Here is a 24,153-nt window from a genome sequence, read left to right as displayed (position 1 = left end):
TTTATATGTAAATATTTTATATGTTATAGATTATTTATTAACTTATTGACAATGTTGTTTAGTGAGATATATTACTTTTAATCGTAAAAAGCATTTATATTTTCGATTTTTGTTAAGTTGAACAGTCATTGAGTTATTTCAAAAATTTATTTAGTTCTTTTTTGATAATTTTGTCTTAAAAAATTATTCATAGTTCTGAGAGTATTTTCTATAAGATAATTTTATAGTAAGATTATAATAAATGGTGCATGTTATATTGTTACATATATATATATATATATACACATATATACATAAATTAAATTAATAATATAATATTTATTATTATTATTACATAATTTCTATACAAAGTAATATTTAAAGAAGTATGGCTTGTTTTAATTTATAATAAAAATTCTGAACTTTATGCGATTTTATGGAATTCAGTAAGAGTATGTGTAAGTTTGCATAAAATATTTGAATTTATTCTAAATCTAGCTCTATCATTTTCAATGTCATAAAATACAAAAATATAGTGGAAAGAATCTAAGAATATAATTAATAATTTTTATCAACAAGTATTAATAAGATATACATGTATATATCGCATTAACAATATCGTAATATTAATATTTATATTTATCTTTCCGTAACATTTTATAGAACTTATAAAATTTGTGTCACTAATTGCAATTAGATTTTAACATCTTTGAACAATCATAAAAATTCCGACGTTTACGTTTATTAATGCATAATCATAGAGAATTGCAAATTTATATATATATATGTGTGTGTGTGTGTGTGTGTGTGTGTGTGTGTGTGTGTGTGTGTGTGTGCGTGTGTGTGTGCGTGCGTGCGTGCGTGCGTGCGTGCGTGCGTGCGTGCGTGCGTGCGTGCGTGCGTGCGTGCGTGCGTGCGTGCGTGCGTGCGTGCGTGCGTGCGTGCGTGCGTGCGTGCGTGCGTGCGTGCGTGCGTGCGTGCGTGCGTGCGTGCGTGCGTGCGTGCGTGCGTGCGTGCGTGCGTGCGTGTGCGTGTGTGTGTGTGTGTGTGCGTGCGCGCGCGCGCGCGCGCGTGTGTGTGTGTATGTATGTGTGTGTGTGTATATATATATATATATATCTTTATTTTTATTATCTTAAATTAAAATATAAAATGTTTGTTTAAATTATATTATTATTTGCCTTTTATAAAACAAGAAGAAATTTTGTAATATAATGAAGTTAAATTAATTAGATTTCTTGTCAAATCAATTTTGGAAAGGATAAAGACATTTATTTTATTTTAAGGATTTTTTTATTTTAAGATATATGTCATCTAATATTTACTAACAAAGAGAAATATAAGTGTATTCTAAGTTTTTGTATTCTCAATACTACAAAATCTTTTATGCAAAATATAATAATTTTGTTTTAAATAAAAATTGGAGTTATTTATGCAGATTTAAAATTTAATACTTAATTTAATTCTTCCACAAATACTACTCGCAATGTCATTAAATAGGAGAAAGCTGTTGATACATACTGAAATATGTAAAATAATTACATTACTGTTTTCTAATTATAGTTATAGAAAATGTATAGATAGAAATAAAAAATATATTAAAATTTTTAAAATTTATTGTACTTATAATGAAGTCTATTATACAGGGGGGATTAAACATTGCATCAAATTTTCAAATTCTTATCTCGGAAACGAAGCATTATATGAAAAAATTTTATTCTATATTTCTAACTTAGTTTTCCATGTTGAATAATTTCATGTCCAGTTATAGCATTCGTCTCGTATGTATAATTCACTCTAATCAATATCACTCACTCCAGCTTATTATATTGACAAAAAAATATTAATTCTCTAAAAATATTTCTCAACTTTTGAAATCTTACCGATGCATAATATTGTAAAGATATAGTTGGAAGAATGGAGTAAACAGAAAGTGCCACTGGTACTTGACTTTTTAGTAAGATAAAGCATAACTTTTTTTGAAAGATTACGTCTTGGTTGTACCACGGTGATTCATAAGCTGCTTGCGCAACATTGAAACTCTATAAGTAATATGTAAACTTTAGAGCAATGTAGCATCGAAATTGTTAACATGTTAATTGTTAATAATGTAATAATCAAAAATAAAGGTGAGGATAAATTAGTCATTCAGAAAAACATAAAAAAAATTTCTCTTCTTCTTTTATATAGAAGAAGAGAAGTCTTCTTCTCTTTTTCCATGCATAGGCTTAAAAGCCTGTTCTTTCCTCTCTCTTCATATCTTTGTAATGCACATATAGGTGATGTGCAGGCATATGAGGTCTATTTTTTAACGCCGATTCCGAACGATAAAATTTTAAAAATATTCTCGTAGTTTGCCAGATCATCCAGAGGAGATCAACGCGCGTATGAAAATATTTTGATCCTATCGGGACTCGAAACCCGGGAGCATCTCTAGCATATTAGATCAATGCGCTGTCTACTATGCTACGCTCGTTCTTAAAAAAAAATATTGTATTTTCAGATTTTCAAGACTATAAAATTAAACATATTAGATATTGTTAATAGATAATTAATTTAATATTAAAAATTTTAAATACTAGCTTCTTTATCAAATTTTACTGTACATACTTACTACACACATTTTATATTTGAATATTTACTAATGTATTTAAATAACTACATTTGTTATGCTTATTTAATAGCAAAAATTAATAATAATTAATATAGAAAGAAATTGATATGAAATTTTTTTAATATGCGCCATTCAGCGAAAAAAAATAACAAGTATATCTGATCTAAATTAGACAATATGGCCAATAGTTTCCTCACTTAAATTATACCAAATTGATTATAAAATGTTATTAATATAACTTACCGCATCTATTAAGTGATCAGCTGGCAAAGCATATGTAAAAACTTCCATAAGACCGGCTGTACATAGAATTATGAATTGTACTTTCTCCGTTATCGTACTTCGCTAAATGTATCAATATATAATACTAAGATAAATAAATGTATGTGAGCATTTTCATATGTACAATAATTGTTTTGAAAAAAAGATTCTATTGAAAAATAGAATTGCCCTTTCATCAGCAAAGAAAAATAACACATAATAAGCACTTACGCTTATAATTGTTAAACCCCCAATTACAACCGCCCATGTACAACATATTATTATACATAAGATTATTAAACGAACACTAATTATTACATCTTGAGCATATCTGAAAAAATTATTATTTATATAAGCTAAATATTTAACATTACTTAATAAACACAACACTATAGATAATGTACATAAAGAAAAAATATAATGCTATTTATACAATGCTGAATATTCAAGAAATATATATATATGAAGTGTATTAATTAATAAATTTTGTTATAGTGATGTCTGTTAAATTTTATAACGCTGTCTTACTTTAATAGTTTGGTATGTTGCCGTATACATTCGATAATACCGCAAATGTCGGTGACTGTACGAAATTGTTGTGACAAAATGTCAAAACGTGCCGCAGTGAATAATATGAGAAAACCAAAAAAAGTACTCAGACAAACAATGGAGAAGGTTTGCCAAAAGACAGAGGCTTGTTGTAGATATATAATAGGTTTAAATGCTCCTCGTTCTATGTCAAAAGGATATTTCGTATCTAATGGAAATATTTCATCGCTAACTAATGGCATAAGTGTTATTCCACTTGCGGTGAGAAAAACTGCAAATGTGGAACTTGCGAAAAATGTTGCATATTTATCAACGTATTGTTGATAGACCATTTTCTCGTGTAGTTTTCCGCATTTGAAATTATGCTCCATTTCCGAAATTAAATACTAGAATTTAATTCAATCTTTCAGCTAGAATACATGATTTATATTCTCTAAATAATCTAAATAAAGTTAAAAATTAAGTCAGATATATTGCATGTTGCATGTATTTTAAATAGGTGATAATAATAATTTTTGTAAAAATTTTTCGAAATAAAAGAAAGTTTGGTAAAAGAAACTAATATTTAGTGTTAATGTTATTAAAGATAATTATTTAATTAATATTTAGATATAATTGATTAAAGTATATCAAATATTGTTTATCAGAAATCGGTCTAATATCGCTTCATATTTCTTACAGGCATTTCTTACTTGCAATCGATCATGATGTAATGCACACATCGTTATTTGCAGTTGAATTTGGAGAAAGACACCCAGTAAGCACCATAATTTTGATATCTTTAGTAAATCGTAGTCATTGGAATAATAACAAGTATATATCATAGGCACAATCAATAGGATTATATTTATATGAGTCAAAGCGTGAAAAATTTTGAAACGTATTACTTGAAATTTACTAGCGTTCTTTGGAAGTGGCCATGAAAAAGACAAAGCGACTATTATTTTCGTAAACTTAACAGCAACTTCCGGAGTTATTTTGCTCAGCATAATTAAGCTGACAAAAATATTCAACGATGTACAATATAATATATAATAATAATTTTGAAGTCTATTTTCATTTACAACACTTGCGTTGTTTCTAATAAAGTATTATAAACTTCTTTTCCAATTCAACCCGTACATATTTCCAACCCGTACATATTTAATGTATAATAGCATAATCAAATTACGGATATTGATTTATATACATGCTATAGTGTAGAATGAAATAAGCTATAATTTAGATGTAGAATATTACAGCCCATCTAAGTCTTCAACAAGTGCTGAAAATGTTATAACAGTTAATAATAGTTTCATGAAAAAATAACAGAATATCAGATGTAACGTAGGAGGAATACAGGGAAGTTCTAATGTTTATAATAAATTATTACACACCATCACAATAAACTACTAAATTTTAAATATTTTATTTAATAGCAATTTTATTTAATAGCAAAATAACAAAGTTATCAATAGCAGAATATTTTCAGCAGTCAGTACATATCATTTCGTAGAGGTATTTATAATGTTCGTTGTTTTGATACGAACAAAATTAGAGATAGAGTAAGTTTTTTTATTGAAATTTAAAATAATCTTTTAAATTCAACTGTGTTAACATTTTTCAAGAATCCATTACAAGATACATAAAAGAAATTACTTTTCTTTTTGACAAGTACAATCAATTTATAAAATGGTAATAACAAATATAATTTATAAGAAAGATAATAAGAAAAATAAGTATATAAAATAAAAATTACGTTTATGATTTTATAACATTTCTAATATTTTTTTATTATTAACTATATCTTGAGACTTATATAGATATAAATTTATATAGATTTATATAGATATAAATACAATTTAAAATATTTACAATGTTATGTGTTTCATAAAATGTCTTTATATTAAGAAAATATAATATATATATATATATATATATATATATATATATATATATATAGTAACTTATATTTGTAGACCATCCTCTACGGCAAATATTGCTCGAAAAGTCGTCAAATAAGAAAACGTAGTTGATAAATACTGCCACATATAAATATAATTTTAATTTTAGTAAATATTGCTAATATTCAATAATAATTGCAGATTACAATAAATTAATACATTAATATATATATCCTAATTGTCTAATGTTTCAAGTTTTATTTGAAAATAAGGAGTAAATATAGTTAGAAGAATAATATAAAAAATAATAAAATAAATTTATGAGTCATGACCATTAAAGTTTGATTATTAAATTAATCAGATTAATTCTCATTTATCTCCATTTAGCATATGACTTACCGAGGCATAATAATTAAGTGAAAGACTCGGTAGCATACATGGTACAGATAGATATACAGGATGTTGACATCGTGACACAACATATAACATATTTTTTTGTAATGATACTTCTTTGGTATACCATGACGATTCATATCCGGCATGTCCAATGTCATTGCTCTAAAATTTTAAAACAAAAGTATCTTTAATATAATTTTGTAAAAATATATTTACATCCAAAATAAGAATACAGATTCATCCATTAACATGATAATTTCTTTATGTAAGATGAAAGATTGATTACGGATTATATTATTACTTTTTGATATATATATGTTCAAGAAATCAGATACATTCTAGCATATGTTTTTAAATTTGTACACATCTTATATATATATATATATATATATATATATATATATATATATATATTTGTGACTTCTGATGCATTACGTATTGACTTTATTAGAGTATTCCCTTATTTATTTTATTTATTTATTTAATTTTTTTGTGTAACTGTTCACAGGCACATACTTTTGCATAACGCATAATGCATATCACATAAGATGAACCAATCATAATTCTTCATTTCTACCCTCACAATGGAAATGAAAGATTCTGATTGGTTCATTTTCTTATGCGTTATGCATTATGCTTTAAGCAGAAGTGTGTGCTCCGGCTCTTACCGTTCTTAATAAATACTCAGCTGGCCACGCGCAAACAAAGACTTCTATAAGTGCAGATGCGCCAACAGTAAAAAATTGAATTTTTATTGCGAAAGGTTGTCGCTGCGCAAAATAATATTTTGACAAATATAATGTAATGCAAAATGATATTAAACATACGTTTGAAAAGAAAAGAATTGATTAGTGTTTATAAATACAATTATAAATTAATATATTAATTTTTATATTTTTTATATAAAAGTAACAGTTGCATCTATTTGAAAAAATTTGATAATTATATAAATATTATTCATATAATATAAAATTTTTGAATATATTTCTATTATCTTTAATAAAATATTTTCTACCAATAAACGTATTCAATATTTTGTAAACAATAACAAAATATATAACAAAATAAAATAAGTGTTACTTACGCTTAAAAAGGTAAGACCGCTAAAGACTACTGCTACGGTACTAAATCCTATCGATGATAATGCTATATATCGAATTGTCATTGTAACATTTTTTGCATATCTACAATTACCTCTTAATTACTAGTTACTTAAATAATTAATAGTTTTTAACTTTTAATTTAATTCTTATGTACATGTATGCTATATATTAATTAATTAAAGTAATTTTCAAGTTATTAATTAGGAATAGAATGAATAAGAACGCAAAATTTGTTTTTAAATGTGATATTCTGTAATAATGTTTTTTTATCTTACCGTAATAGTTGTTGGTGCAGCTGTACGCACATCATAAATTCTGAAATACTACTAATTTTCTGAAATTTCTGAGATAAAATATCGAACCTTGCTGCTACGAACCAAAGCAGAAGGGCTACAAAGATATTACTAGATACTTGTACATAACTTTGATATACAGCCATTGCATGATGCAAGTAGATAATAGTTCGTAGCGGTTGTTTGTTTACATCAAATGGATAATCAACTTCAATTGGAAAGGGTTGAGATAGCAAAATTGGTCCAAAAATCATAGCGCTTGCGGTTATGGTTAACCAACAAATCGTTGTAATATAAAATAATTTACATTTCTTAATGTATTGATTAAATATACTTCTCTCTTCTGATTTCGCTCGGTTGATATAATCTTCCATTTCACATATTATAATCTGCATATTTATATAATTGGTCATATTGATAAGATCTAATAATAAATTTTATAAATTTTATTTATAAAACAAGTCAGATTTATTCATTCAAATAATGATATTTTTAATATTTTTTTTCATTTGCAATTTCCTAAGTTTTTAGATTACAAAAATTTGCATAAATATAAAATAAAACAACTTAAAATATACATGTAATTATTATTATGTAATAGTTGAACATTTTTACGTATAAAATTTTTAGTAAAAAATTAATTATTTATTATATAAGTATGATTAATTAAATAATTATAAAATTAATTATATGATTATAGTATTTGTATATGTTAAAATAAATTAATATAGGACATCTAGAATGCTTTACAGTTAATGAGATATTTATTTATAAAAATCCGAATGAATGAATGATTGAATGTGCGTCTGCGTGAAAAAATAACCTAGCATTATGCCCATTCATGATTACTAGGAGTGCGACGAAGTGTTTAGAGATGTGCACTATAAGCGGATGTTCTATCATTTGTCACATCTCCAAACATTTTGCTTTTAAAATATTTATATTATAATGTATTCAATAAATAAAAGAAATTTTGTTAAAAGGTAAAATAGGATTTTTTAAAAATATTTTTTGAAAAAAATATCATAAATTACATTTCGAAAAGTTTCTCTTAGATTGCAAAATTCATATCTTTATTTCATTTAAACTTAATTTTATCTTTTCGATAACAGTAATACAAATGACGAATGTAAGCATATGTTAAAATTATGATAAGATGAACATGAAAACTTGTTTCTTACTTGCAAACGATCACTTTGAAATGTGAACAATGTAATTTGTATCGGAATTTGCAGAAAGGCACTTAGTTCACAACCTACTTTCATTACAAGTAGCATATTATAACATTTATTACTTAAGGTGTAGAATAATGATACTGACATCAGTATGCCATTTAAACAACAAAATAAACGAAATATTTTATTACAAATTTTTTGAAATTTTGTAGCTTTTACTTGAAGTGGCCAACAGCATGCAAATACCAGATCTACTTTTAAGAAAGCAATAATCTTCTCTAACGTCAATATCCCTGTCATAATAATGATAATCTCATAGACTATTAGAGGCAGAAAATGACGCACTTTATTATGATTTGCATCCAACTTTACAATGTTCCCCTAAGAATTCGTGGAAAAATCGTGCGATGTACGCTTGTATATTGAACTCTTAGATTGCACCTATAATTGCATTCATTTATATTTTAACGCAAAATGTACTTTCCGTCGATAGAGGGATGCACATGAAAGTACCATATGGCAGAAATTGCAAGAGGGAAGAAGGAAATAATGAATTATATGAGTTACGTGATACACATGGATTTTCTTTTGTTAAACGTAAATACCAGTAAGTATCATCTCTATGTTTCAATGGCGTCCTGTAATCTTTGTATGAATTAGATTTTATAAATATAAAATATATCTTAAATAATTAATAAAAGAAAATATAAGAGTAAATACGATTAATGACATTATTATATTATTATACTATTGATTTATGTTAAGAGAAAAATATTCTCTATTATGGTGTATACAAAAAAGATTTTTTGATGATTTTATTATAAATAACGATTTATGACGATTTATGTGTTTTATTACTTGCAAATATATATGCAAATAAAAATTCTTTGTAATTTTAAAACAATATATAATGGAACTAATATAATGTTTGTTCGATTAATATTAAAAATATAATATAATGTATAAATAAGTAAAAATAAGAAAAATGTTCAATCCATACATATTTATTATAAAATTTTATAAATCAACTGAATATATTAAGTCAATATTATATTAGGTTTTATAATAATTTATGATATTGAAGTATGTGCATATATTTGTTTTAATTGTTTATTTTACTTGTCTTACTTTGTAAGAAAATTATGTATATGTATGTATATGTAATTATGTTATGTAATTATGTAATACATACTTCTTTTATAATAAAATTAATTTATTTTTATGTTACGTTAATTGTGAGAAGGAAAAAAGCTGATATAACATAATTTAAAGTCTTTTGTTTCGAGATAATGCATGTCAATTAATATTTACTATATACGATTTCAAGATACAAATAAATATCAAGTTTTTGTGCTGACAGAGATAAAAGATTTATTATGTAAAATATAGAAATTTTTTGTGAACAAAAATTTGGAGGAATTATGCATAATTACATTTCAATTTTTGATTTCATCATTTTCCAAAAATACTATTCGCAATGTCATTAGATAAGATAAGGCTGTTGAAACATACTGAAATATATAAAATTTTGATATTAATATGCTTTTTGTGCTTTTAGTATAAAAATATAAGTAATAAACAACAAAAATTTTATATAAAATTATAATGTTATAAAATTATAATGTTAAATATAATGTTTATATTTGTAGATTAATATGCAATTGGAAGTAATAATGCTAATATGATTATACACTAAATGATCAAATATTTTTATAACAAAAAAATATCTTTTTTAACTTAGATACTAATTAAACATTTATTATTCAAGAATTTTATTTAAGATGTAAAATATTAAATAAATAATAAAATTTTTTTCAACTTAAAGATCTTACCGATGCATAATATTGTAATGATAAAGTTGGAAGTATAACAGAAATAGAAACTATCATTGGTGTTTGACTCCTTAGTAGAATAAAGCACACATTTTTTTGAATAATCTTGTTTTGATCGTACCACAATAATTCGTAAACTGCTTGTGCAACGTTGGTACTCTAATAAATAATACATTATACAAGTTTTAGAACGATCACAATAGTCAAGAAACTAAATATATGATAAATATTTTGAATGAATATTTGCTAAAGAAATTTGTATTTTCACTGTATAGCACTAAATTTATTTTAAATATTGAGTACATATTAATAATAAATACATTTAATTTTAATTTAAGATAATAAACATACCGTGTTAATTGTTTTAAATACAACTTAATGTATTTATTACATTTTATATGTAATTATTTATAAACAAAGCGATACATTTATTTTAATATTTTTTTTATTTTATAATCAATTTAATTTAATTTTTTGCTTCGCGCTATTAAGCAAAAAAAAAATAACAATTACGTGCGATAAATGGTCTGAATATCTCTAGTTTCTTTGTTCAAATTATGATTTGATAGCAAATGTCGTTGCAACTTACTGCATCTATCAAGTGATCAGCTGGCCAAGCACATGCATAAACTTCCATGAGTCCGGTTATGCATAAAATCATGAATTGTACTTTATCCGTAAATGTACTTTTCTAAATATATGATGATAACATAAAAAAATGCATAAATATATATTTGTGTAATAAATTGTTTTTAATAAAATTGTCATCGCGAGCCAATTTTAGATTTTATAATAATAAAGAATGTAAATGCTGCACTTACGCCTACAATCGTAAGACCACTAGCTATAATCACCCATGTACAGATAATTATTACTGTTAATATCAATGAACGAACAGCAGTTATTACTTCTTGAGCATATCTGGAATAACTTGTAATTTGATAATCCTGATATATAATTGTAGAGGATGTCTGATAATAATTATATTATCTCTTGTGAACACATGAAGCGGATGATATTGATAGAAAACTTTTTTATCATTTTTTATCATTTTTTTCATAATAATTGTTTCGAAGTTTGCAAAATTTTTCTACATAGTTCAACCCGCCTTATTTAATTATGAGAGATATGATTATTACTAGAGATGATTATACCTGGACAACCTGTACATTGCTTGTACTCCAATATTTGTTTATTATGTATAGATCTTATGTCAATGATTTTGTTTATTATTATTTTATAAAATAATGATATAGATGAAAATTATTTTATTAGATTTGTGAAAAATAAAATACCGATTAGTGAAATTATTTTTAAAGAATATAATATAAGAAAAATATCAAGCGATAACTATTTCAAGCTTTATGAACAAAATACAATGTATGTGTGCTAAGTGCTGAATCTTGTGTCAAATTTGTTTAAAATACACGTTTAAAATATTAATAATTTTTTATTAGAGAATAATGACTATTAGGTTTTAAATAATAAAATATATTGTTCTATTACCTTAACAATTTTATATGTTGCCGTATACATAGAGTAATATCGTGGATGTTTGTGACTTTACGAAATTGTTGTGACAAGATGTCGAACCGCGCCGCAGCAAACAATATGAGAAGTCCAATAAAACAACAATGGCAAACAATGGAAAAACACTGCCAAATAACGATGATTTCATGTAGAAAGATAATAGACTTCACTGGTTCATATTCCACGTTAAAAGGATATCGTGAGTCTGTTGGGAAGCTCTGATCGGCTGTTATCAGTGGCGCGATCATTGAGACGAATGCAGTGGAAAAAACTGCCAATGTGGAGCTTGCGTAAAACATTGCACATTTATCGACGTACCGTTGGTAAACTACTTTCTCATGGTGTCCTGCGCACTTGATAGTATAGTCCATTTCCGAAATTAAATACTGAAATTTACTTGAATATTTTAACTTTAACTTAAGATACATCACACGGTGTTTTTAGCAAATTATAAATAAGTAAATAAAATGTAAAATTATATATTAATTTTATAATAGTGATGCAAATTATTATTTATATAGTAGTGTTATTCAAGAATTATAAAGATAAATAATATTATGAAGGTAAAGATAAGCTAGTTTTTTAATTCATTTTAATATTTTCATATATAATTAAATAAAACAAAAAGTGTTTATCAAATATTGATCTAATGCTTTATATTTCTTACTTGCAATCGATCATACTGTAGTGCGCACTGTGTTATCTCCAGCGGGACTTGTATAATGGCACCCAATAAGCACCACAATTTTGTTATCTTTGGCAGATCGACGTCGTTACAGTAAAGAGTATAGGCCACTGGCACAATCAATAAAGTTGCATTCACACAGACTAAAAAACGTAAAATTTTGAAACGTAATACTTGTAATTTACTAGCACTTTTTGAAAGTGGCCATGAAAAAGATAAAGCAACTATTATTTTTGTAAATGAAACAGTAGCTTCCGGAGTTATTTTGATCATGATTAAATCGATGAATTTTTCGATGTAATGTACAATAATAATTCAAAATCTATATTTGTTTATAATGTCCTCTCGCGTTCCGTTATTTCGAATAAAGTGTGTTATAAGTTTCTTTTGCACGTCCATAACGCATAAATATTTAATGTATAATCAAACTACATGATTTATGAACTTATGATTTATGTACGTATACCATGAAACATCGATACATGCTGTAATTTACATGTAGAACATTATAGTTGATTGTTTTTCAAGTGTTGCGAATGTTATAACAATTTATAGAAAGAATAATAGTTTCTTATAAGTAATAAAGAAAAGAGAATGTTCTTACATTTGCAATAAAATGTTACATTTAATGATAATAAGTTGTTAAATTGTTAGTATGCAATATCTATAAAATCGAGGAAACGGTATGAATAGCAAAGAACAACATTCTTATGTCTATTCAATTCCCTCTTATTTCATTTCTTCGCCAAGATGTTATATTTGTAGACTTTTATAGAATTAATAAACAATATTTAAAAATAACACAAGCAGCAGAAAAGAGGGTCAATGTGGTGTTTGCGTATAACATTGCGCATTTATCGACGTATTGTTGACAGACTATTTTTTCTATGACTATTTTTTCATGTTGTTTTGCACATTTAATGTTGCAGTCCATCTTCGAAATTAACTACTGAAATTTATAATCAAACTTCAAACTTCAATGACTAATTGTGAGAAAAAATATACGAACAATGATACATCACATGGATATTCTGAGCATATTCTCATGATGTAAAAATATACGATAAAGGAAATACTATATGAATGTTCGAGTATATCTTAAAAATGTACAGTTATATATACATCACGCGGATATTAGATACATCACGCGGATATTAGATATTAACATAATTTTCTTTTCATACCAATTGTCTTCTTTCTAAAATATTTTCAAGAAAAATAATTTTTTTGACAGGTATCAAAATATAATTAATCATGGAATATAAATGATGAAACAAATGTGTGTGTATTGCTTCGATCGGGAAAGGGAAAAGAGATGTCTACTGGTAGGGAAACACTCGCACTCACGCGCAGAAGTGAGTACTCGCAAAGCAAGTAAGTTACGTTAACCTGTGCACGAACTTTATACTCTTTGTATACACGAACTGTATACAAACTTCATAACAAGTACAGTTATCAACGCGCTCGACGCTATCGAAATGGATCGATAGCGGCGCATTATCGGTCCAAATTCGGTGACAGTTTCGATCAAACTTTCTTGTTTACCATTCTTCATGATGGCCCGTTGGCAGGGATCAATTTTTCAGTGAATTTGCTCAGTTCATCTAACAATTACGCAACACACAAAAATCCATGGACGCAGTATAATAATTGGAATTGTAAGTCTTATATTACTTTTATATAATGTGTGTACATTATTTAATTAGTTAATACTAATTAATTAAAAAGTTATAAAAAATAATAATAATGCAACTATAACATTCCGTAATAGAATAACATTCCAATTGTTGATTTTGTCGTAATAATAAAATCATATATTCGTAATCGTAAATCATATATTGTTAACTTATTATGATTAATGCTAAATATAATGCCTTATTGTATAAAACAAGAGTCAGACAGATTATTTTTATTCTATTTGTCTTCTATGAAAGAAAATAGAATTATTTTTATAATTTAAAAAAAAATATATATATATATATATATATATATATATATATATAAATATATAAATAGTTGACAAAAGTAAAAATGCGTTTACAACAAAATTTCATTAGACTTATTTTATTTTATTTTACATGATTACATATCAGTTTGTTGATTTATTTTGTTTATTAGATGTGAGATATTTCTACAATTTTTTGCATTTACAAAAATAATAATAAATTTAATTTTACTAACATAAGTAATTTTTAATAAATTTAGTGTAAAAAATTTAATAATATTTTCAAAAGATTGCTTAGTACTCATAAATATTAAAAAATTTATAAATTTTTATGTAAATTTTTTAAATCATAACTAGTTTTCTAAATATTAATTTGGCAGAATTATAATTTTTAGCAATATATTCAATATTAAATTTAAATTTAAATTAAATTTAAATTTAAATATTATTTCTGTATATTGTTTAAGGTTTTATATTATTGATATTATATGCATATTTAGTAATACATATCGACAAATAATCGATTATTATTAATTTAAATTGATGTATTATTATTAACACTATAATAACAGTTTTATTTTTTGATATTTTGAAAACAAACAATGTAACTTGTTGGAATATTTATTTTATTTTAGTAATATTGCAATGCAATAAAAAAAGCTTTTTGTGCAGACATTAATTGTTTAAAGCAATTATTTTGATTACATATCTACAAATTGATATTGTGTCTTTTTTTAATTGATATTGTGTCGTTTATCATTACTTTTATCATTACTCGCAATTGTAATCGTTGTAAAATAGGGGAGTATGGTTGAACAGTACTGAAACATATAAAAATAAATTTATATTTATTTGTATTTATATTTGTTTTTGTTTATGCTACAAAAATGAATAATTTTTGATTATACATACAAAACAATATTTGTATATTGATGAGATTAAGTATATTATATATGCAAGTTTGAATCTATTTACATAGTTCTATTTACATAGTTTCATATTCTTTGTAATTTATTATTTACAATTTATAATTACTTTGAAAAAAAGTAATTATAGAAAGAAGTACTGAAAGAAGTACTTTTAAATAAATTTAAATTTAAACAAAATGAATTCGAACTCCCCATAAGCAAAGTATTAGTTTCAAATAAACTCAAATATGGATCAAGTATGTTTATTTAAGTTTTAATTAGATCCTTTTTTTCATTTAAAAATATTTTGAGAAAAACAATGGAAAGTTACTAAATCTTCAAAAAATTTTAAATAAGTAACGAAACAAATTAGTATCTAACATAATTTTAATCGAGTGTTTAAAATAAAATAATATTATAATTATTTAATTTATGATATATGTGCATGTATGTACGTTTGTACATACATGTGTGTACATATATGTTACAATATATAAATCTATAAACATGAAATTATGAAAAATGCCAAAGAATTAACATCTATGTTATGATGGTAATTGTTATGTAAATTTTGTCTTTTGAAATTTTTATCTTACCGTTGTAAAATAATTAAAAGACAATGCAGGCATAAGACAAAGTATTCTAACCGTTGGTTTTTGATCCCTCATTATAATAATTTGCAGACATTTCCATATTATAATTTGTTGATCATATTGGAATGCATATTCGATTGCGGCTTGTGTAATATTACTACTCTGCAAAGATAATAAACATTTATTAAAGTGATTTTATTAATAATATAATAACTTATAGCATTAATAATTTACCATGTATATTAAGTATTGTCCTGACCAAGTATACATAAATACCTCCGTTAAACCCGCCACAGTTAATGCCGAAAATTGGATAAATGCTATAATTGGTGGATGCTATTTAAAAAAGAAACGTAATATTTCCCTGTCAATCTTTTCACAATAAAATTCTTCGACATAGTTTAATAAAATATTCTTTATACATGAATAAATAAGCAATATAATAATGTAATAATATATGTTGTATATGCATAACTGCTTTTCCTTAACTTCTTAGATGTATTTACTGATTGTTATTTATATATATATATATATATATATATATATATATATACATATACATATAAATTTATGCATAAATTTTGGAGAAAATATATAGAAGAGTTGCATAATAGTTTATATACTTACGGTGAGAAATAAGCAAAGGACAAGCAAAACGTGCTACAGCACACTGTTATAAAAGCGAAAGGTCGAACAGTCATTGCAACTTCTGCATATCTGAACAAATACATTAGTTACTTATTAAAATTCATATCTTAAACTATTTTAACTAAATCATATTGTGTAAGACGAGTTGGTAGTATTTACTTGAGTAATTCTCGATGTATTTTGATACACTTGAAGAATTGATAAATGCGTGTGCTGGTTCTTATCTCTTCCAATAATACTTCAAATCTGGCCGATGTAAACCAGAGTAAAAGAGCTATGTAAACATTTGCGCATAATTGTTCTGATACTAATACACCACATAAACCTTGGTGTATAAAAATGATTGTTCGTTGTTGTTGAGTTACATCAAATGGATATTCGGAGAATGATGGAAATGTCTGATGCATTACGGGAAGTAGTAATAGAACTGTTATAAATGCAATAAAATAAAAGATAAACAGAGAAAAATAAAGAAAAAGTGTATAAAATTTTATACACTTGTTAATATATCGTTGAATAACAATTTCTTCATGCGGTTTCATGAAGTTGCAAAAACGTTCCATTACGATAGTAACATTCTGCAAATAATTACATCATTATTGATAAAATAAAATAGCATTTTTTAACTTATTTGCACTTGAATGTCTTAACGTTAAATGTGTAAATAAATATTATTTACCTGTAAGTCATAATTAAGTCTAAGAAAGGTAAAGTTTGCAATAACGTGGAGAGTACTATTTGTCATGACTAACTGATTTACTAAAAACACAGGGTCCTTTAAATGATTTATGGTGCCATAAATAAATGGCGTTACTAGAAATATTACTGTTAAAATGTATGAATAGTGATATAATTTTATACAAAGCATTTTATATCTTGTCGTATCTTTAGGGACTGGTCAACCTCAAATTGGAATTAAACTTAGCTTTATAACAGAGATCACTTCCTTTAGCATCACTTTTCTTTGCATTACCTATGTTATATGCGTTTTACAAGTTGATATTTCCGGAAGAAGTTTCTTTTATTAATTATTATATGTTTGTTAGTGAGATTTGCAAGACTGTAGGAGTGTAGTCGAGAGGGATTGGGTGCTACAAATGTATTAAATACATTTGTCCGTGCGTATTTTTCGTTGTGCATGGGATGTACGTTGATGAAATTATTATGAAGCACGTGAAGGAACGGATAGCGTTTCTCATTTAAATTCAATAAACTGAAACGTTTTGTAAACAATGCTTGCAAACTGAGCTAACAAAATATGCATGCAAAGTAAAAGATGTATTATGATTTTTCTGGGATATACCGTATCGGATATACCATAGAACTTTACCCACATGATAGATATTACAGAAGAACCATGTATTATCTTGTCTATCATTTTACGTGTTTTTCTTCTGTTATTATAGGTACTGTAATAGGGTATAATAGGTTTCTTACTTATTAAATCTTAACGTGCAGTATGTATGTTCTTCATTGTACGCCCTACAATTTTATTGATAACTATTCTGTTTGTGAAAGTACATAAGAAACGGCACACCTTTTATTAAACTGAAGTGTAATGGTTTTAGACGTATTAATTTCATGTTTATGTTTATATGTTGTCATAATGTTGAGAAAAAAGTAGATTTGATATTTTGAAATAAGTGGAATGCTGCAGTCAATTAAAGATACATATTACAAATTAAAGATACTTCAAATCTGAACTAATATTATAAAAAGGAATATTCAAAATTGGACGAATCTTTGCTGAAGGATTATAAAAAATCAGAGACATTACACCAAACTCATAATGTAAACAGATTTAGTATAAACAATAAATTGTTAATAATTGTCCAGTCTCTAATTTTTATTTTATAATAATGTTAATTTGATGACTCCATTTACACATTTTATCAAATTATTTATTTGTAGTTGCACTCACATAGTTACACTTTCTTTTATTTCCTGATTTAGATAAAATTTCGTATTAAGTTATATATAATGTAATAATAATAATAATAACTATTCTATTCGTATAAATTCTATTTGTGTAAATTATTATCAAAGAGTACATAAGTATATAACGTATGCATAACATATGTAGCGTTCACACAGCACATCGACAAAAAACTCAGTTATTGATGTATTAATACATCACATACATTAAATATTTGATCATATTAAATGTTTGATGTAATGACAAAGACCATTCCTCATACTATTTAAGAAAATAATTATTTTAACGAATGTGGAAAGAGAAGCAGTTCTCATGATAGCTTTTGTATCGCATAATAACTTTATTAAATGATAGAATTTTATTCGCTTTGAGAATTATTGCATTAATTTCATTTCTCTTTTATTGTCTCTCGTTTAAAATAATATGAATTTAATAAAGTATTGAAAGCGCTTTTTATGTTTTTTGTCATTTAGAATATTCAATGAAAAAAATAAATTAATATTAAGATAGAAGAAAGGAATTATATTCGTTGTTAGACATATTAAAAATTGATATTATAATATAATATGTACCGTATATACATTGACTATTTTTTAAATGACAAAAGAAAGATATAAAATATAAAATATAAAATAATAAAAATATACATACACATAAACTTGTTTGATTTTTCATTGGTTTCGAATAGAAATATTTCTTGTTAAACTGTAAATAAATGGAATTGACTAATTAATTAACTAACAATAATAATCAATATCAATTCAATAATCAATATTTTACCTTACTATATTTTCAAATTATAATTCAAAAATGATTTTTGGGATTATTAATTTGTTATTATGTACCTCGTTTTATTATTATTCTTAAAACTGTCAAATCATCATCATTAGAATTTATTTGTACATGCATTCTTATTTATTAATTGAAGAATTAACTTTCTATAGAAATAAAGAAAAGATAAGAAAAAAAACAATTAACATAAATCAGTTAATTCTAATCAGTTTTATAGAACATAATACTGTTAGCATCACGTGCATAGTAAACTAAAGCTTGCGCACAATGGAGCAAATATTAGAAATAGGAACAAATTTTATTAAATTTTGGAAATAAAAGATTTGGAATAAAAATTAAATGTAATGAATAATGCATATAAATAAGTATAAAACATAATCATATCTTATAATACTTATATTTATTGTACTTATATTTATTGTGGATTACGTTTAATTTTTATTCTGAATTTTTATTTCTAAAATTTAATATTTATTCCTATTTCTAATATTTCCTTCATTATGCACAGGGCCTAATATAACATTGTTGATTTTCTTATTATAATAGAATGATATACCGTTAACTTATAATTAATGTTAATTATAATAATGCTTTATCGCATAAAGCAGGATTTATACTGTTTCTTTTTTTATCCTATTTTTCCTTTAAAAAAGAAAATTTTTCATTATTTTTATAATTTGAAAAATATAATGCATAGGAATAATTAAAAACAAATAAGTGAAAATGTGTTTGCAACAAAAATTTTATTAAATATTTATTAGATTATTAGAAATTTTTTTAGATTATGATTACATTTTGCTTAATGATTTATACCTGTGATTTATACCTGTTTTGTTGATTTTTTCCATTTATTAGACGTGAGATGTTTCCATAATTCTTTGTGCCTATAAAAGAAATTGTAAATTTAATTTTATTGATGCTATGTAATTTTTAATAACAATTTTAGTATTAAAGAGAATGTAAATATTACTTATATATAAACACTAAAAAGTTTATAAAATATTAGATAACTGATTTTATTAGAAAAAATGTATATTAATAAATAGTTGATTACTATTAATTAAATTATATTACATTATTAACACTAAAATAATAATAGTTTTATTTATTATTATTTTTAAAATAAACAATATAGTTTGTTGAAGCATTTATTCTATTCTATTTTAGCAATTTATAATGCATAGAAACATATAGAAAGTTTTTTTATGCAAACATTAATTTTCTAAAGAGATTATTTTTTATTACATACCATACAAATTGATATTGTATTCTTTTTATTCGTTTATCATTACTCGCAATGTTGTAAAATAGGAAAGTATAGTCGAACAATACTGAAATATAAAAATAAGTTTACATTTATTTTTCTTTGTGCTTTAAAAGAGAATTTTTGATTATATATGTGTAAAATATATCAAATATATATAATAATTTATATATATACAAAACACACACACACACACACACACACACACACACACACACACACACACACACACACACACACACATGCAAGATTTCAATTCAAAACTGAATAATCATCATAATGTAAATATTATAATTCTTTGACATTTTATACAGTCTCATATTTAAAGATTTAAAGATTTAATACATTGTTAACATATGCGCATACGCACACACATGTATACACACATATATGTATTACAATAAAATATATTATAATATTATTTTATTTTAAATTCAAAATATTATTCAATATATTAAAGTTAAATTTCTATTTTGATTTGTTTCTGCAAATATTTAAATCTTTAAATATGAGATTATATAAAATGCCAAAGAATTAATATCTACATTATGATGATCGTTCAGTTTTGAGTTGAAATCTTATCATACCGTTGTAAAATAAGTATAACATAATGCAGGTAAAAAACAAGGTATTTTAACCGTTACTGGTTTTTGACTTCGCATTATTATAATTTGCAGACATTTCCACATTATAACCGGTTGATCAGTTTGTAAGGCATCAAACGCGGCCAGTGAGACATTACTGCTCTACGGAGACAATGAACATTTATTAAAATGATATTATTTATAATATATTAATTATAACAAAATTTGAGGAAATTAATAAAATCGACCGGGATTCAAACTCGGGGATCCTTTGTTTACGAATTGCGACACTTAATCTTTATGACCGCGACAACTTTCTAAAAACTATTTCCGAATCTCTCTATTACTTGGCCTTACAATATTTATATTCCAATATAACTTTTAAACTAATAACTTACCATGTTTATCAAATATTCTCCCGGCCAAGTATACATAAATACTTCCGCGAGACACACTAGACTTAATCCGAAGAATTGGAATAGTTGTATAAATGGTTGATGCTATTAAAAAAAAATTAATGTTTTCATATTCTTTTATAAAAACTTTTTAATATAGTTTAAATTGCTTTTTTTGCATAAGTATATGAGCAATATAATAATTTCCTAGTATATACTACGTGTGTATAAGTTCTTTTTTCTTATTTCTTAAATTTACTTGCTGATTGTTATATATATATAATTTATACAACAATTTCTCAGAAAGTAGATTTGCATAATATAGATAATAAAATAATAGATAGCAACTTTAGATTGAGATAATATTTTATACTTACAGTAAGAAGTAAACAAAGTATTATTATTATGCAAAACGTGCTACAGGCCACTGTTATGAAAACGAAAGCTCGAACAGTAATTGAAATTTTTACTGCGTATCTGAACAAGTAGATTAGATACTTGTAAGAATTTATATAATTAAAAATTTTTAATTATGTTGTATAAGACAAGGGTTATCACTTGAGTAATTCTTGATGCAATTTAATCCATTTGAACAATTGATAGATATCTGTGCCAACATTCTTTAGTTCTTCGCACAATATTTCAAATCTTGCCGATGTAAACCAGAGTATAAAAGCTATATAAACACTTGTGCATAATTGTCCTGATACTAATATTCCGGTTAGAGATTGTTGCATATAAATAATTGTTCGTAGCGGTTGTTGAATTACATCAAACGGATATTCGGCTAATGTTGGAAATGGTTGATGCAAGACGTAAGGAAGTGTGATTGTTATTAATGTAAAGAAATAGAAGATAAACAGAGAGAAGCCGTAGAATATAACACACTTGTCAATATATCGTTGAATAACGATTTCTTCATGCGGTTTCATAAAGTCACAGAAATGTTCTACTTTCGTAGTAATATCCTGCAAATAATAGTATTATTGATAAAATAAATACAATAGTAAAGTAGAATTTCTTAACTTTATTGCATCTAAATGTCTTAACGTTAAATGGATAAATATATTACTTACCTGTAAGTCATTATAATTAACTTTATAAACGATAAAGTTAGCAATAACGTGCAAAGTGCTGCTTGATATAACTAATTCCTGTACTAAATAGATAGGTTCCTTTAAATGATTTATGGCGCCATAAATTATCGGTATTGCTAGCATTATTGCCATAATAATACACAAAGAGTGATATAATTTTACACAAAACATCTTATACTTTGTCGCATCTTTGGACACTGGCCAACCCCAAATTGGAATCAAACTTAGCTTTATGACAGATATCACTTCTTTTAGCGTCACCTTTCTTTGCATGACTGCACTGCGTTATCTATGTTACATGTGTTTCACAAGTTGATATTTCCGAGTAGAGAAAATTCTTTTACCGGTATGTAATTTTGTTAGTGTTCGACAGATTTGCAAGATTAGATATTGCGCTGTATGGGCGTAGTCGAGGGGGATTGCGCGCTATGTATGTATTACACACATTCGTGTCGCGTATTTTTTTCGTTTTGCATGGAGTATGTTTTGATGAAATTATTATGAAGCACACGATGTGTGTAGACGGATAGTTTCTCATTCAAATTCGATAAGCGGAAACGTTTTGTACAATGCATGCAATCTGAGCTAACAAAATATGCATGCAAGACAAATAATGTATTAAGATTTTTCTATCTCGGATATACCACGGAATTTATACACATCAGATATTGTAGAAAAACTATGTATTATCTTATCTATCATTTTACGTGCGTGTTTTCTTTTTCTGTTATTATATAGGTACTGCAATAGGGCGTTACGGATAGGGGTTTATCAAATTTTAACGCGCAGTGGTTGCACCATGTTCTTCGTTGTACGCCGTGCGATTTTATTGGTATATATTCTGTATGTAAAAGTACGTAAAAAGAAACACACGTTTTATTGAAAAAACGTGTGCAACGGTTTTAGAAATATTAATATATGTTTACATTTGTGTGTTATAATAGTTATAATAGAGGAAAGAGTGGATTTAACATTCTGAAATAATATTAATATAAATTAAGTGAATGGTGCAATGGATCATAGATATAACAATTCTGTTATGGAACTAATATTATGTGAAAAGAAATATTCGAAAAGATTGGATGAGAATCAAGCTGCACGATTAAACTGTTGAAAGATTATAGGAAGTCAGAGACATTACATCAAATCTATAATGTAAGCAAATGTATGTTTATCAATAATATTCTAATGCCTAATCAAAAAAATAATATCCATAAATAAAAAGTTTATAAATAATTTTTGAAATTAATTTTAAAATATTTTTAAAATCTTTAACTTTTAGTTATATTTTTTATTTAGCTAAAAAATATTGATCTATGGCATGCATAGGGATAAAAATAATTTTACTCTGCAATGATAGATTCATTATGTCTCTATTTACTTTACATACAGGTCCCTACAAGATAGACAAAAGGTGAATTGTACTAAAGCTACTAATTGTTTCAGGAAGAAAAACGTATTGTCATTATACAAAATGCGTCCGTGCGTCCGTTTATTAATGGTTTTTAATCGTGCATTGCATCATGACAATACATATTTAACTTAATAATTCTAATTTTGCAAACATATTTTTATCAACATATTATATGCTATAAAAGCTAATAGTTGTTTTATAGATTATAAATTATAGATTTTAAAACATTTTTTCACTTCATTTTTCAAGAAGACATTCATGATGATCGTGATATTTT

At 25.3% G+C, this 24,153-nt stretch overlaps 4 protein-coding genes, 1 long non-coding RNA gene and 1 pseudogene across 6 annotated transcripts in view; 1 reads left to right on the top strand and 5 right to left on the bottom strand.

Annotated features, from left to right (window-relative positions):
- Positions 1–3,050: 3,050 nt before the first annotated feature.
- On the bottom strand, positions 3,051–4,726 carry LOC148934537 (uncharacterized). Its single transcript, XM_089084606.1, has 2 exons — positions 4,054–4,726; positions 3,051–3,789 (listed from the first exon to the last, which is right to left on the bottom strand). The coding sequence occupies exons 1-2, from the start codon at positions 4,390–4,392 to the stop codon at positions 3,379–3,381; spliced, it is 750 nt and encodes a 249-aa protein (XP_088940732.1). The 5' UTR covers positions 4,393–4,726; the 3' UTR covers positions 3,051–3,378.
- Positions 4,727–4,786: 60 nt separating this feature from the next.
- LOC105428540 (odorant receptor 13a-like) lies at positions 4,787–12,002 on the bottom strand. Of its 2 annotated transcripts, XM_089084518.1 has the most exons (6): positions 11,592–12,002; positions 10,907–11,006; positions 10,675–10,776; positions 10,086–10,244; positions 5,686–5,844; positions 4,787–5,424 (listed from the first exon to the last, which is right to left on the bottom strand). In XM_089084518.1, exons 1-6 carry the CDS (start codon positions 11,984–11,986, stop codon positions 5,350–5,352), a joined length of 990 nt encoding a protein of 329 aa, XP_088940644.1. In that variant the 5' UTR covers positions 11,987–12,002; the 3' UTR covers positions 4,787–5,349. The 2 variants fall into 2 exon arrangements, with proteins under 2 accessions (XP_088940644.1, XP_011639216.3); XM_011640914.3 differs by lacking the exons at positions 4,787–5,424; positions 5,686–5,844 and adding an exon at positions 8,703–9,764 and having other exon boundaries at positions 11,592–12,001.
- LOC105428559 (uncharacterized) lies at positions 6,163–8,714 on the bottom strand (annotated as a pseudogene).
- A 1,558-nt stretch (positions 12,003–13,560) lies between the features above and the next one.
- LOC148934535 (uncharacterized) overlaps positions 13,561–24,153 on the top strand; it is a 30,166-nt gene continuing 19,573 nt past the window's right edge. Inside the window, exon 1 of the long non-coding RNA XR_016141242.1 lies at positions 13,561–13,958. This is a non-coding gene — a long non-coding RNA (uncharacterized LOC148934535). The remainder of the gene's footprint in view (positions 13,959–24,153) is intronic.
- LOC148934536 (uncharacterized) lies at positions 14,980–16,957 on the bottom strand. The gene is made up of 5 exons (XM_089084599.1): positions 16,554–16,957; positions 16,408–16,463; positions 15,981–16,066; positions 15,750–15,908; positions 14,980–15,066 (listed from the first exon to the last, which is right to left on the bottom strand). Exons 1-5 carry the CDS (start codon positions 16,955–16,957, stop codon positions 14,980–14,982), a joined length of 792 nt encoding a protein of 263 aa, XP_088940725.1.
- Positions 19,848–23,192, bottom strand: LOC105428558 (uncharacterized). The gene is made up of 7 exons (XM_011640940.3): positions 22,442–23,192; positions 21,924–22,333; positions 21,743–21,842; positions 21,369–21,470; positions 20,974–21,132; positions 20,372–20,453; positions 19,848–20,006 (listed from the first exon to the last, which is right to left on the bottom strand). Exons 1-6 carry the CDS (start codon positions 22,733–22,735, stop codon positions 20,397–20,399), a joined length of 1,122 nt encoding a protein of 373 aa, XP_011639242.2. The 5' UTR covers positions 22,736–23,192; the 3' UTR covers positions 19,848–20,006; positions 20,372–20,396.

Source organism: Pogonomyrmex barbatus, unplaced genomic scaffold (assembly GCF_055798465.1).
Source record: "Pogonomyrmex barbatus isolate J1 unplaced genomic scaffold, ASM5579846v1 scaffold9, whole genome shotgun sequence".
NCBI classification, from domain to species: Eukaryota; Metazoa; Arthropoda; class Insecta; order Hymenoptera; family Formicidae; genus Pogonomyrmex; species Pogonomyrmex barbatus.
This window is presented reverse-complemented; position numbering and strand designations above follow the sequence as displayed.

What these genes read in the sequence shown, in the direction of transcription:
- LOC148934536 (XM_089084599.1), bottom strand. Translation starts at nt 16,957, where the DNA reads ATGGAACGTTTTTGCAACTTCATGAAACCGCATGAAGAAATTGTTATT. An exon ending in ATACATCGAGAATTACTCAA is followed by an intron (nt 16,464 to 16,553) that starts GTAAATACTACC and finishes GTATTTGTTCAG; the next exon opens with ATATGCAGAAGTTGCAATGA. An exon ending in TTTTATAACAGTGTGCTGTA is followed by an intron (nt 16,067 to 16,407) that starts GCACGTTTTGCT and finishes CACCAATTATAG; the next exon opens with CATTTATCCAATTTTCGGCA.
- LOC105428558 (XM_011640940.3), bottom strand. Translation starts at nt 22,735, where the DNA reads ATGCAAAGAAAGGTGACGCTAAAAGAAGTGATATCTGTCATAAAGCTA. An exon ending in TTAATTATAATGACTTACAG is followed by an intron (nt 22,334 to 22,441) that starts GTAAGTAATATA and finishes TATTATTTGCAG; the next exon opens with GATATTACTACGAAAGTAGA. An exon ending in GAGAATATTTGATAAACATG is followed by an intron (nt 21,133 to 21,368) that starts GTAAGTTATTAG and finishes TTGTCTCCGTAG; the next exon opens with AGCAGTAATGTCTCACTGGC.
- LOC105428540 (XM_089084518.1), bottom strand. Translation starts at nt 11,986, where the DNA reads ATGGACTATACTATCAAGTGCGCAGGACACCATGAGAAAGTAGTTTAC. An exon ending in CAACATATAAAATTGTTAAG is followed by an intron (nt 11,007 to 11,591) that starts GTAATAGAACAA and finishes AAGTTATTCCAG; the next exon opens with ATATGCTCAAGAAGTAATAA. An exon ending in CACTTAATTATTATGCCTCG is followed by an intron (nt 5,425 to 5,685) that starts GTAAGTCATATG and finishes TATATGTGGCAG; the next exon opens with TATTTATCAACTACGTTTTC.
- LOC148934537 (XM_089084606.1), bottom strand. Translation starts at nt 4,392, where the DNA reads ATGCTGAGCAAAATAACTCCGGAAGTTGCTGTTAAGTTTACGAAAATA. An exon ending in ATGAAGCGATATTAGACCGA is followed by an intron (nt 3,790 to 4,053) that starts TTTCTGATAAAC and finishes ATTAAATTCTAG; the next exon opens with TATTTAATTTCGGAAATGGA.